Raw genomic sequence first — 13,371 nt, 5'->3', positions numbered from 1 at the left:
GCTAGCTGTGCTGATATGGACATGTTGGCTATTTAAATTAAAATCCACTCAAATTAAATAAAACGTAAAATTCAATTATTTGGTTGTGCTAGTCCTATTTTAAGTGCTCAACAGTAAAATTCCATATAGCCTAATAAACCCAAACTAAGCTATCTTAGTCAAAATACTCATACCTTGTAGTTTTGACTGTATTATTCTTATCTCTTCAGTTTGATTTTGGTTGATCAAACGAAGATTCTGATTCTCTACTTCCAGCTGAAAGGACATAATTGTATTCTTTTATACAGGAATAACATTTCTAAAATGTACTAATAAATTATGATTTTTTTAAATGCTACTACCTAATTACATGTAAGCAAAATACGAAAGAAATGATGAGAAAATATCAGATGAATTTATCAGCATAGTTATCAACCTAGATAATCATGGCTTTAATATTTATTTTTTCCAGAACTATGACTTTTTTTTTTTTTTTTTTAGAGAGCGCAAGCAGGAGACAGGGGCAGAAAATCTCAAGCGGGCTCCGTGATCAGCAGTCCAACAAGGGGCTCAATCCCACGACCCTGAGATCATGACCTGAGCCAAAATCAAGAGACAGATGCTCAACTGACTGAGCCACCCAGGTGCCCCTAAAGCTGAGACTTTCAAATATTTTCACCCCCATGCCTTTCCCACTGTAAAATTATTTTAAACCAAATTATTTCAGCTTTTAATGTGCCATATAAACTAATGCGTTCTTCTCAAGATGATACTGAACACATTAATTTTATGATATACACACATATGTTCTATAACTATTTAAAATTAACTAATTAGAACTAAAATCAACTAGTTAGAATGGGGCTACTTAAACTGTTTACTACGAGCCTAGCAATATTTTTAATTTTAGAAATACATTGGACATGAAAATAAAAGCTACCTGTCTCATGTTTACCAAAAGACAGCAGCACCACCAACTGATCAGAATTTTGTTTCATTCAGAATGATCAGATATTCTGATGACTTATCTATTCAAAAGAAGTAAAAGGTAAAGAAAAGGCAAGATATAGCAATAAATACCTCATTTAATTTAAGTGTTACCCATTCTTTGATCTTAGCTGCTTTCTCTTCTATTATTTTAGCTTCTTGTATCCTTATTTGTTTCTGAAATAACATTAGCAGTTTAGTTCAAACATAGGCTCAGTGATCTGGAAATTTTACATCATAAATATGATAGACAAATTCACTTAAAACCTGTTACCAAGTTAACACACTGACCTTCAATATACAATAAAATATTTCAAATAGAGTAAAAAATAAAACAATTGTCCAGCAGATATAATAACAAACACAAAGGCATATGCAAATATTATTAGTTTTAACAACTGCTTTCTCTGAAAGATCATATATTGAAATCCATCCACTGAATTTATCAATAAAGTAAACGATTTCTGTAAATGGTCTAGGGTTTATAACAGTGGGATAGCAATCAACCAGGCTAGGGAGAGGAAAATTAGACTTTCCCCTGGAGCATGGTTTGTTTTCCCCTCAAATGCAAGTTTTTATTTTTTTTATTTTTTTTTAATACAGTTTTAAAAGACCCAGAAAAAAAATGAAAGAAAAAAACTCTAGCTCACATTTACCAACCTTAAAATCTGGTTATGGTCATAAAATTACAAGAATATGACTGTCATATAAATCACAGTGGGTGGGAGGTGGGACGTGGTGAAAAGTTAAAAACCACTGAGCTAAACAAGTACTGATCCCCAGAGAAATGAAAATAAATGGTTAAGATAAAAAACAATTTAAAGTACTTAATAATTTCATAGTGGTCATATTTAAATGATGCTAAATGATGATGTAAGCAAATAACCCTTTATTTTTTATCTTTTAGAGGGGGTAGGGAGAAGCAGGGGGAGAGAGAGAATCTTAAGCAGGCTCCATGCTCACTGAGGAGCCTGTCATGGGGCTTGATCCCATGACCCTGGGATCATGACCTGAGCCAAAATCAAGAGTCAGGCGCTTAACCAACTGAGCCACCCAGGTGCCCCTAAACAAATTATCTCAATGCAATTTTTTTTCTTAATAAAAGTTTAAAATAAACTAGAAACTATACTTAATCTCAATAAAGTGGTTTAAAACAGTATGCACATGGGGCGCCTGGGTGGCTCAGTTGGTTAAGCGGCCGACTTCAGCTCAGGTCACGATCTCGCGGTCCGTGAGTTTGAGCCCCGCGTCAGGCTCTGGGCTGATGGCTCAGAGCCTGGAGCCTGCTTCCGATTCTGTGTCTCCCTCTCTCTCTGCCCCTCCCCCGTTCATGCTCTGTCTCTCTCTGTCTCAAAAATAAATAAAACATTAAAAAAAAAATTTAAAACAGTATGCACATTTTTAAACAGAAGGATTAGCATCAAACATACATTTAAAATACAATGTTCCATAAATATTTCCAACACCCTAAAAATGTTAAGGCAAACATCTATTTCAAACATTTCACAGACAGAAATACCTGCTGCTAACCAAGTGTTTTCAAGTTAAAAGTCTAAAGTTTGAATGTTAAGGAGCACAGTCACATCCAAAAAGTGTTAGATATGGCCTTGGAATCACCCAGACTTAAAGAGAATGCCATTTTACTTGTACCTTTCACCAACAAATGTGATTAGACTCCATGAATTGACCAAATAAATGAGATTTCTGACCCAAATTCAGAAGTATGGGCTCTCTCTCTCTCTTTAACCTCTGTAAGAATGCATTTAAAATGCATGTATTTAGACTGTAATGATCAAATTCTTCCCAACCTGTTCCTCAAGTTGCAATTCCAAGTTTTGAATAATGTCATCTTTTTCCTGTATTAGGGTCTCCAGATCTTGACACTTTTTATACAACCTTGTCTCTGATTCACTGGTTTGAATATTAGCTGCTTTTAATTTCTCTTCCATAACTTGTACCTAAATTTAGAGGATAGAAAATTAATGTTATGCATTTAATTTTTTAGATATATATTTTTTAATTTTATTTTTTATTTTTTAAAATTTACATCCAAATTAGCATATAGCAAAACAATGATTTCAGGAGTAGATTCCTTAGTGCCCCTACCCATTTAGCCCATCCCCCCTCCCACAGCCCCTCCACTCCATATGGAGTTTGTTCTCCATATTTATGAGTCTCTTCTGTTTTGTCCCCCTCCCTGTTTTTATATTATTTTTGCTTCCCTTCCCTTATGTTCATCTGTTCTGTGTCTTAAAGTCCTCATATGAGTGAAGTCATATGATTTTTGTCTTTCTCTGACTGACTCATCTCACTTAGCATAATACCCTCTAGTTCCATCCATGTAGTTGCAAATGGCAAGATTTTATTCTTTTTGATTGCTGAGTAATACTCCATTGTCTATATATACCACATCTCCTTTATCCATTCATCCATCGATGGACATTTGGGCTCTTTCCATACTTTGGCTATTGTTGATAGTGCTGCTATAAATATGGGGGTGCATGTGTCCCTTCGAAACAGCACACCTGTATCCCGTGGATCAATGCCTAGTAGTGCAATTGTTGGGTCATAGGGTATTATGCATGAAATTTTTATGTTAACATTAAATAGATTCCTAAAAGGTATCATCATAAAACAAAATATTGAACAGCACGATTTAACGTATTTAACAATTATAAAGTCTGAAGACCATTTTACCAAGTGGTGTTACCTTTGAGGTACACAAGGGCACATAAGAGAGTCTCAGAATATTGCTATCGTCTAAAGTAATGTACATGTTTACTAGAACAATGATAATATTCAAGGCATTTCATGTGAGTATAGAATCAGAAAGTTTGCAGCCTTCAATTTTTCAAATTTTAAGTGAAGCAGGAATATAAAGAAGGTGAGTAGTGAGAGACGATCAGATTGGATGACCTTGTATAATAGCACATTTGGGGGAAACAAACTGAACTTAGGTGAAAAAGAAACACATACATGATGGAAAGGAAAAGGAAAATAAAAGAACTTGAAAGCTTCAAATGATGGAATCACAAAAAATTTAAAAAACTATGAGAATCAAGATACAGGTAGGAGAGTGCATTCAGTGAGGGTTTATTGATTCATTCACTTAACAAACATTCAGTGGATAGCAGCCAAGTGCCGGGCCCTGGGAAGATATCAGTGAATAAAATCTCTGCATAGAAATTACATTCTAGTGAATAAGACAGATCACAAATATAATAAAATGTAAAAATCATACAGTACGTTATACAAGGTGATAAAGGCAATGGGAAAAAATACAGCAAGACAAAGAGACTGGTGTGTGACCCAGGGTTGAGTTAAGCCTTAATTTTAATATCTAAGATGCACTGATTTCTGCTTGGATCTGTTGCAAAACACATCTGGGCATATGAAATCTTAGAAGGAATGTGTGAGATATTAATGATAGTAAGAAAGAAAATAAAGTACCGAGCACTGTAGATTAAGACTTTTATTCCATGTGCTAAGAATAGGTAAGAATGTAATTTTTATAATTTTTGTTTAGATTGCAGGAGGCAAAGAAGAAAAATATGCAAAAGCATTTGAGAAATTAACAATGATAATTTAGATGAAAAAATCTTAAACTATTAAAAACACATCTGAAAGATCATGATGAATCCACTTAACGTTCAAAAATACTTGACTGATGAGGGCTTCTAGAAGGAGGGTGTTAAGATTAGTTTTGTTTTTAACCATGAATACAAGGTTTCATCTGTGGGTTCACTGCAGAATTGTAAATTCAACTGTAATGCCAAATGTGTCCTACTTAAATACCACCCAGATATCTGAAAACTATAAAAATAAAAGTAGATTTAAAAAATAAAAGAGGGGCACCTGGGTAGCTCAGTCAGTTAAGCATCCGACTGTTGATTTTGGCCCAGGTCATGATCTCACAGTCATTGAGTTCGAGCCCCAAGTTGGGCTCTGCACAGACAGCGCGGAGTCGGCTTGGGATTCTTTCTCTCTGCCCTTCCCCTGCTTGCATGCTCCCTCTTTCCCTCAAAATAAAGAAATAAACATTAAAAAAATAAAAACACAAAATAGGAGACAAAACCTGTATTCCACTATCCAAGTGATAATTTTAAGTTACCTTAAGATTTATATTTTTAACGTAATATAGCAGGCTTTCTGCAGGAAGAGCAGACCAAAAGGTCAAGGACAAAGGTCTACATCAGAGATGTTATCATGAAAAAGCCAGAGGAGGACATGGGCTGGATAGTAAATACGAAGAAACATTCTTAAGATGGCACAGCCAGTTCCACACCGGGAGCTCGACAGCTGTCGAAGCAGAGAAGAGCAGAGACCAAGTCCAAATGGTAGTTCAGGGACAGAGGAATAGATGATAAACCTGACAGGGGGCAGAATTGGCTCGCCAAAATGTGCTGCTTTGGCATCTGGATTATTTTGAATTAAAGTTACCCGAGAAACAGCTGGTGTAAAAACACTCTGACACTCCTTTGTCCCCCTGAAAGCAGGAAACGTCCCCCTCCTCTACCAGGAGGGAAGAAGGCATCCTTATCACCAGAGATAGGGAATTTAAGGCCTGAGAAGGCTGTATAAACAGACCTTGTTACTTCTTCACTAATTTACTACTCTAAGCCCAAACCCCCTTGTCTTGTCAATTCTTCATAAATGGATTGCCTTCCTGTCTAAAAGGTATAAAAGTTGCCTGCTTTGGTCACTTCTTTGGAGTCTCATATTTTTAGGGAGCTCCCATATGTATGAAATTAAACTTGTTTTACTCCTGTTAATCTGTCTTATGTCAATTTAATTATTAGACAAGGCAAAGAAACTAGAAGGGAAGAAATTGTTCTGCTCCTACAAACCTCAAGAAAAGCTGAAGATTCTGAACAAGAATATAAATAACTATCACCAGATCTATACCTATAGTCTCCTTTTATTAAGTTGGAGCAAGCTACCCTACAAACACTGGACTGCCACATAAAATTGCCCTAATATTGGGGTGCCTGGGTGGCTCAGTCGGTTGAACAACCGGCTCTTGGCTTTGGTTCAGGTCATGATCTTGCAGTTTCGTGAATTCAAGCCCCATACTGGGCTCTGTGCTGGCAGCAGGGAACGTGCTTGGGATTCTCTGTTTCTTCTCTCTCTGACCCTCCCCCACTCGCTCTGTCTCAGTCTCTCTCAAAATAAATAAAAATAAACTTAAAAGAATAAAAATAAGACGTGCCTGTGTGGCTCAGTTGGTTAGGTGTCCGACTTCAGCTCAGGTCAAGATCTTGCAGTTCCTGAGTTCAAGCCCCACATCGGGCTCTGTGCTGACAGTTCAGAGCCTGGAGCCTGCTTTGGATTCTGTCTCCCTCTCTCTCTGCCCCTCCCCAACTCATGCTCTGTCTCTCTCTGTCTCTTAAAAATAAACAAACATTGAAAAAAAATTAATAAATAAAAATAAAATTGTCCTAATATTGCTTAGGAAAGGTCTACAGTCCTAGAAAACTATGATTTGGGAGTGCTCTTATCCCCTGAAAAATATGTCCAGTTTGAAAAGTGTTCTCATTTTATGAATGAATGCTACAGTTAGAGCTCCTTAGATGACTCTTTGCCATGTGCAACTGTTTAATTCAACCATTACTTTTAGATAAACAAAACTTCTCTAAGCAAGAAAAATACTGATAAAAATGGCAAAACCTCTTAGGGAGAAGGATCACAAAGTAGTTACAGGCAACTGACTTGCCAAGTGGTCTTGTTAGGATCAAGTTCTTCAGGATTTACTAACCTTCCTTGGTAATTAGTATGAATAATAGGTCTTCCGAAAAGATAAGAGGCCTACAGAAAAACCAAGCAGCCTTTTTTTTTTTTTTTTTAATTTTTTTTTTTTTTAACGTTTATTTATTTTTGAGACAGAGAGAGACAGAGCATGAATGGGGGAGGGTCAGAGAGAGAGGGAGACACAGAATCCGAAACAGGCTCCAGGCTCTGAGCAGTCAGCACAAAGCCTGACTCGGGGCTTGAACTCACGGACCTCGAGATCACGACCTGAGCCGAAGTCGACACTTAACCGACTGAGCCACCCAGGCGCCCCCCAAGCAGCCTTTAAAAATAACTCACTACAAGTACACAGAAAATAGCCCAGTTCTTTTTCCATTCATTTAACCTGAACCATGTAAGAATTTTAACTACTCAGAGACTGGCCAATAACAAACATCTGCAAATTCAAATTGTTCGCTAAAGAAATTCTTGCAATTACTTATATGTGGATATCCTCTGGTGAAGAATGCTTTGCACTTTAGGCTACCTTTCTCCTTTTCTTCCAGGAGAGCCTCTGGTTGCATCCACACATCTCAGCACATTCCTCAGCCATTATCCCAAAGCCTTTATTTCTTCTGAGGTCCCTGAGCTATTTTGCAGTAAAGGGTTAACTCAGCAGACTTGGGGTATTCAAACCTTGCACATTCCCAAAAAAGAACTGGTCCTTGATTAGCTCCTGGAAAAAATAACCTCTGAGACCTGGTAATATCCTGCCTGATAAGACTCTACATACCTGAGATATTGGACCACACCAGATATTTTATGTCAACAATGTGATTTAAGGTGAATACCTTTTTTTTTTTTTTCCCCCACTCACCCAGGGTCCTGGGCTACATTGTATCAGTTTGACCTGTGCAGCTATGGATTCTGAGTAGCTAAGGTCAGTCTTGCATGCATTCCATGTCTACAAGACTGACACCACCACCACCACCCCATCCCCACTGCCAGGGCAATAAAAATTCTGGATACCAAGGCTCAGGTGAGCTTCCCTGGTTGGCAATGTTTTGTACGTTGTCACATATCATTGACGGGAATCAAGTGCACCCCTGTGTAACTCCACTGGGAGAGGACAACTGGAAACTCATACCTGGTTTCTCCTGGACTCTGCTCTACGTGTATTTTTCCTTTGCTGATTTTACTCTATATCCTTTCACTGTAATAAATCATAACCATGAGTATAACGACTTTTCTGGGTTCTGTGAGTCCTTCTGGTGAATCGTCAAACCTTGAGGGTAGTATTGGGTACACTGACACGACTCCTAATGCTGTTTTTCATTTTCCTGCCCACCCTGAGGAAAGCAGGAGCTGCAAATACTGCCTGTTGTAATTACCTACGCTACTCTTTCCTTCTTCCCTGTTCTAACCTCATCCCTCCCTACCCCACTACAGATAATTAAGATGTGACTATATTTTTGAGTGGAGGTTGAAAGTTTCTCTTTCTATATATATGTTGCAATGGCATGACAAAAATACCTGATCATTCCAACATAGAATGAAGAAAGGAATTATAAGGGCATTTTGAATCTCAGACTGTTTACCAGTTATTCAAAATTTACTGCAAATTAAACAATTATTCTAATCATATCTTTTTGGAGGGGGGAGCACAAGTGGGAGAGGGGCAGAGAGAGGGGGACAGAGGATCCGAAGCAGGCTCTGTGCGGACAACCTGACAGCAGCGAACCATGAGATTATGAACCAAAGTCGGACATTCAGCCGATTGGGTCACCCAGGTGCCCCCCAATCACATTTTAAACACAATTATTTTGGAGATAGTGCTCTAGAATTTATGCAGTGAGGCCAGAACCATTCTCATGGAAGGTGAAAAGGAATAGCACTGGATAAAGTATGTTTCCACGTAATGAAGCAAATCATTATAAGGTCCCATAGATTAGCGTGAATGAGTAGTAATCATTTATTAAGAACCAACTTTACAGAAAGGCATATTAGCCTGCATATTAGAATGGCCAGAGGGAATTTTTAAAAAATGTTTTTATGTTTATCTTTGAGAGAGAGAGAGAGAGAGTGTATGAGCAGGGGAGGGGCAGAGAGAGAAGGTGCCAGAGGATCCAAAGTGTGCTCTGAGCTGACAGCCTGATGTAGAACTCGAACTCACAAACCATGAGATCGTGACCTGAGTTAAAGTCAGATGCTTAACTGAATGAGCCACCCAGGAGCCCCAAGAGGGAATTTAAAATCCAGGTCCTACCAGGTCTGCATCAAACACAGGGAAGGAACTGAGACCAGAAGGACAGAATGACAACACAAATTTCTATGGGGGAAATTATGTGCCCCTTACTGGTTAGCATAAACTGGTGTAATAGATTGGAATATACACCTAATCATATACTTGAGAATGAATCCTCTGTATCAGTGTCTCCCACATGTGCAATTTGCTGTTTATCCATCTCCCAGAAATACAAGTACAATAAGATTTACACATTCTGCTTTCAAAACTTTAAACAACTACAATGAAAAGGTGCTACAGTATTAAGAATAAAGATTGCCAAGATTTCTCTTGGAAAAATGTATGATTTCTTTTCTATAGCCAACTTATTTAAGGGTTGCACAGGTAAAGTAATGCCAGTCATTAAAAACAAGAGGGAAAATGAACACCACTAAGGTGCAGAGTTGAGCTGGTTTAGCCGACTACTGCTTTTAGCAGTGAAATGTTCCTTTTGGGTTAACATAAATACAGTTTAAGTCTTAGGATCTCACTAAATGACAAAGGACAAGCTGAATTTAAGCAATGTAAACAGCAGATAGGGCACAGTCCTATGGAAACTGTTAAAGATAGCAAAGGATTCAGTTACTCTACATTAATAACATTTACTTAGTCTTGAGAAAGAAAGGTAATATAATCAGTGCATGAGATTTATTTGCTCTCTGTTTGTATTTCCTATAAACTTTTAGAATCATTATGTATGTAATATGATGTATAATGTGTGATGTACAGAATGTATAATATGTAATTTATATAATGTATAATATACAATGTATAATATGTATAATATACAATAATATATAGTGTAATATAAGTATACAGATACCTACAGATTTTGCTAAATTACATAGAAATTTTGGGAGATTTGCAATTCTCACTCTTTACGGGAGGAGAGGTTTGATTTAAGGTCATTTAGCCAATCACAGTGTCTTTTTGCTGTAAAATATAGCACACAGAATTAAATAACTTTATACATGATATCCTCAAAGGACAACTTCAAATAAGAAATTCTTCCTGTTAGTTTATGAAGATCAGTGATTGGGCCCTAATGGTTACAAACAGCCATGGCTTGCTTCCCTTAAATTGGGAATGGGGGTTCTTTTTTTTTTTTTTTTTTTTTTGCTCTTAAGATCTAGTGAATCATAGAAGAAAACCCCAAAAATCACAAATAAAAATACTTAAATTTTCAGAGCTAAACAATTATGCTGCACATATGAATTAAGAATTTTAATTTAAGAAAAGGCAAGACAAAACCATCCTCGGTTTCCTTCTATTTTTCCTATACTATGAGGTGTTAAAGGAAAGAAAGGGAAGGGAAAGATAGGGAAGAACAGACAGAAAGACAAGCATGGATATACAGGTAAAGAGAGATGTCACCAAGAAAGGCCAAAGTCAGAAACGGAGGTAAAGAGAAAGACAAGAGAGAGAAGAAGACAAACTGCCAAATGTGTGCTGTAGGGTGTAGGGCTAAACAGGTACATATACATACAGAGCCTCCAATAGAAAAAGACGAAGACATTTAGTACAGAATGACAGACAGTGACATAAACATAGAATGTAAGTGACCTTTTATGAGTTTACTGGTAACTATTGGATTTTTATAGCTATAAGTGGAGATATTACCATTCGGTCTTACCAGCTAAACAATATAAAAAACCAAGCACAGCATCAATCCTTACCATTACTACTCATACTTCTACCAATACCTAAATTTGAGGTTTTAAATAATTACTGGTGTGATGATGGTACTATACTTGTGATTTTAAGTCTTTATTTTTAGATTAGTTGCTGATATACTCATGGGTGAAATAATATGATGTCTAGAATTTGTTTCAAAATAACTTGGTGTGGGGGTTGAGAAGAATAAAGTGGATGGAGGTATAGATTAGCCTTGAGTTGACTAATTGTTAACGCTGGTGATGGGGGTTCATTATACTATTTTCTCTACTCTTGCACTAGTTGAAATTTGTCATAGTAAAATTTTAGGAATTTCTTTTCAGTGTAAGTATTTTTAAAAATTTATTTTGAGAGGGGCACCTGGGTGGCTTGGTCGGTTGAGTGTCTGACTTCGGCTCAGGTCATGATCTCACAGTCCGTGAGTTCGAGCCCCGCGTCGGGCTCTGTGCTGACAGCTCAGAGCCTGGAGCCTGTTTCAGATTCTGTGTCTCCCTCTCTCTCTGCCGCTCCCCTGTTCATGCTCTGTCTCTCTCTGTCTCAAAAATAAATAAACGTTAAAAAAAAAAGTTAAAAAAAAATTTATTTTGAGAGACAGAGAGACAAAGGGCCAGGGAGAGAGTGAGAGAGAGAATCCCAAGCAGGCTCCACACTGCGGAGCCCAATGTGGAGCTTGAACTCACAAACTGTGAGATCATGACCTGAGCCAAAATCAAGAGTCAGATGGCCAAATGACTGAACCACCCAGGCGCCCCTGAGTATAACTAATTAAAGAAAATCAAGGGTTAGGTTAGACTGGGTTTATTTAGAAATTTATCAGGCCACTAAATCAATCTACTATACAAGATTAAATCTTTTAGGTGAAAACAAGATTTGGTAGTACTTACGTTTGGGAAGAAACATGACAAATTTAGAACATGTATAAGAAATTAAATATATACTTCCTAGAAAAAAATAATAATTTTGAAAATCCTGACTTGCCTGAACTTGACAAGGATCTTTTCATAAAATGTGAAGCTATGGATTGAGACTCATTAGACAAACTTTAAGGCTCACTTGGTGAGCTCACTGAAAACACTCATTTTAATGTTGGCAAGGCCCAGACAGGACTAAGTGACTTATCAAAGGTTTGACTTTTCTCCCAAATACCTATTAACATACTAAGTAAAAATTTGTGTTCATATTTTCCTAATATAACTCTAAGCATTTTTCTATATTAGTATGTCTTTTGTAATAATTATTTTTTAGTGTTTATTTATTTGAGAGGGAGAGCGCGTGTGCACACACACACACATAGGTGAGGGGCAGAGAGAAGAAGAGAGAGAATCCCAAGCAGGCTTCATGCCATCAGCGCAGAGCCTGATGTGGGGCTTGAACCCACAAACTGTGAGATCATGACCTGAGCTGAGATCAAGAGTCAGATGCTTAACCGGCTGAGACAACCAGGTGCCCCTGTAATAATTATTAGTAATGGTTGTTTACTATTTCATGGAATGAATACAGTTCACTTATTCATTCTCTTGTAATATGGCATTCATATTATTTCCAACTCTTTATTTCTATCAAAGAAACTGCTATGAACATATTTATATTTAAAACTTCATTATGGTTATGATTGCCTTGAAAGTCATATTTGGTTTTTCCAGGAAAGAAGACTTCCTAATGGACGCATTTTTATCCTTTGGAACTCTGTTAAGGGGCAAAATAACGTTAGACTCTCCATTTTCTCTCTGGATCCAGCTCACAGAACAGTCAAAGAGATAAGATGTAGAGAAGGGTTAAAGACTATTTTGAGGACTGTTTTGGGCAAAACAAGGTTTATATTGGTAGAGAGAAAAAAATTTAACTAGAATTATACCCTACCTGTTGGAAAGCTTTTTCTGCTTGACGCTCAGCATCAATAACTTGTCTCTCAAGCTGTTGCATCTGTAAAGTGAGGAAAAACAGAGAAAATCTAAAAATTCATATTTCTCTTTTGAAAGGGACTTAAAAAATCTTGCAATGTCATAAAATTCTTTTAAGAATATTTAAAGTAGTTTAATGGATATGAATGACATACAATTTATCACATTGAGGCCTCTTTCAGTGCATATTTAAAAATTTAAAAATTAACCAAATAACATACCAAATGTTTCATACTTTTAGTACAATGCAATCTATACTACATGAGTGCTCATCCATAGGATTTTCTTCATTGACTTATGAATTACTGGTCAACACATATTAAGAACAGTAATTTAAATCTAAGAGAATAGTGAGACCTCAAATATCATATTTGATTTGTTGATCGAAAAGTCACAATGAATGGAAACCAATTTGACAGTAAATTTCATATATTAAAAAAAAAAAAAAAAAAAAAGAAAAGTCACAATGATATCAGAAAGTGGTATATTCTCACAAGCTCTGTAGGTGGCATGTTTAAGTAGAAACTCTGTTTTTTGGGTTTTTTTTTTTTAATTAATTTGTTTATTTTGAGAGAGAGATAGCACGAGCAGGGGACAGGCAGAGAGAAAGGGAGAGAGAGATAATCCCAAGCAGGCTCTGCACTGCCAGCACAAGCCAGATGCAGAGCTTGAACTCATGAAGCTGAGATCATGACCCGAACTGAAACCAAGAGTCAGATGCTTAACTGACTGAGCCACCTAGGGCACCCCCAAAAAACTCTAGCTAGTTTTAACTCTCATACATTGTAGAGTACAGAAGAGACTCATGTTAGCACACAC

General features: G+C 37.0%; 1 protein-coding gene across 1 annotated transcript in view; it reads right to left on the bottom strand.

The window, feature by feature from the left end:
* The window catches only part of PLEKHH2 (pleckstrin homology, MyTH4 and FERM domain containing H2), a 106,749-nt gene that overhangs the window by 71,883 nt on the left and 21,495 nt on the right, over nt 1-13,371 (bottom strand). Inside the window, exons 2-5 of the mRNA XM_042932132.1 lie at nt 12,512-12,574; nt 2,775-2,924; nt 1,060-1,143; nt 174-255 (exon numbers count right to left, since the gene is read on the bottom strand). Coding sequence (XP_042788066.1) covers nt 174-255; nt 1,060-1,143; nt 2,775-2,924; nt 12,512-12,574 — 379 coding nt within the window. The remainder of the gene's footprint in view (nt 1-173; nt 256-1,059; nt 1,144-2,774; nt 2,925-12,511; nt 12,575-13,371) is intronic.

Source organism: Panthera leo, chromosome A3, assembly GCF_018350215.1.
Source record: "Panthera leo isolate Ple1 chromosome A3, P.leo_Ple1_pat1.1, whole genome shotgun sequence".
Taxonomy (NCBI): domain Eukaryota; kingdom Metazoa; phylum Chordata; class Mammalia; order Carnivora; family Felidae; genus Panthera; species Panthera leo.
Note: the sequence above shows the minus strand (reverse complement) of the source record. Positions and strands in the feature narration are given on the sequence as shown.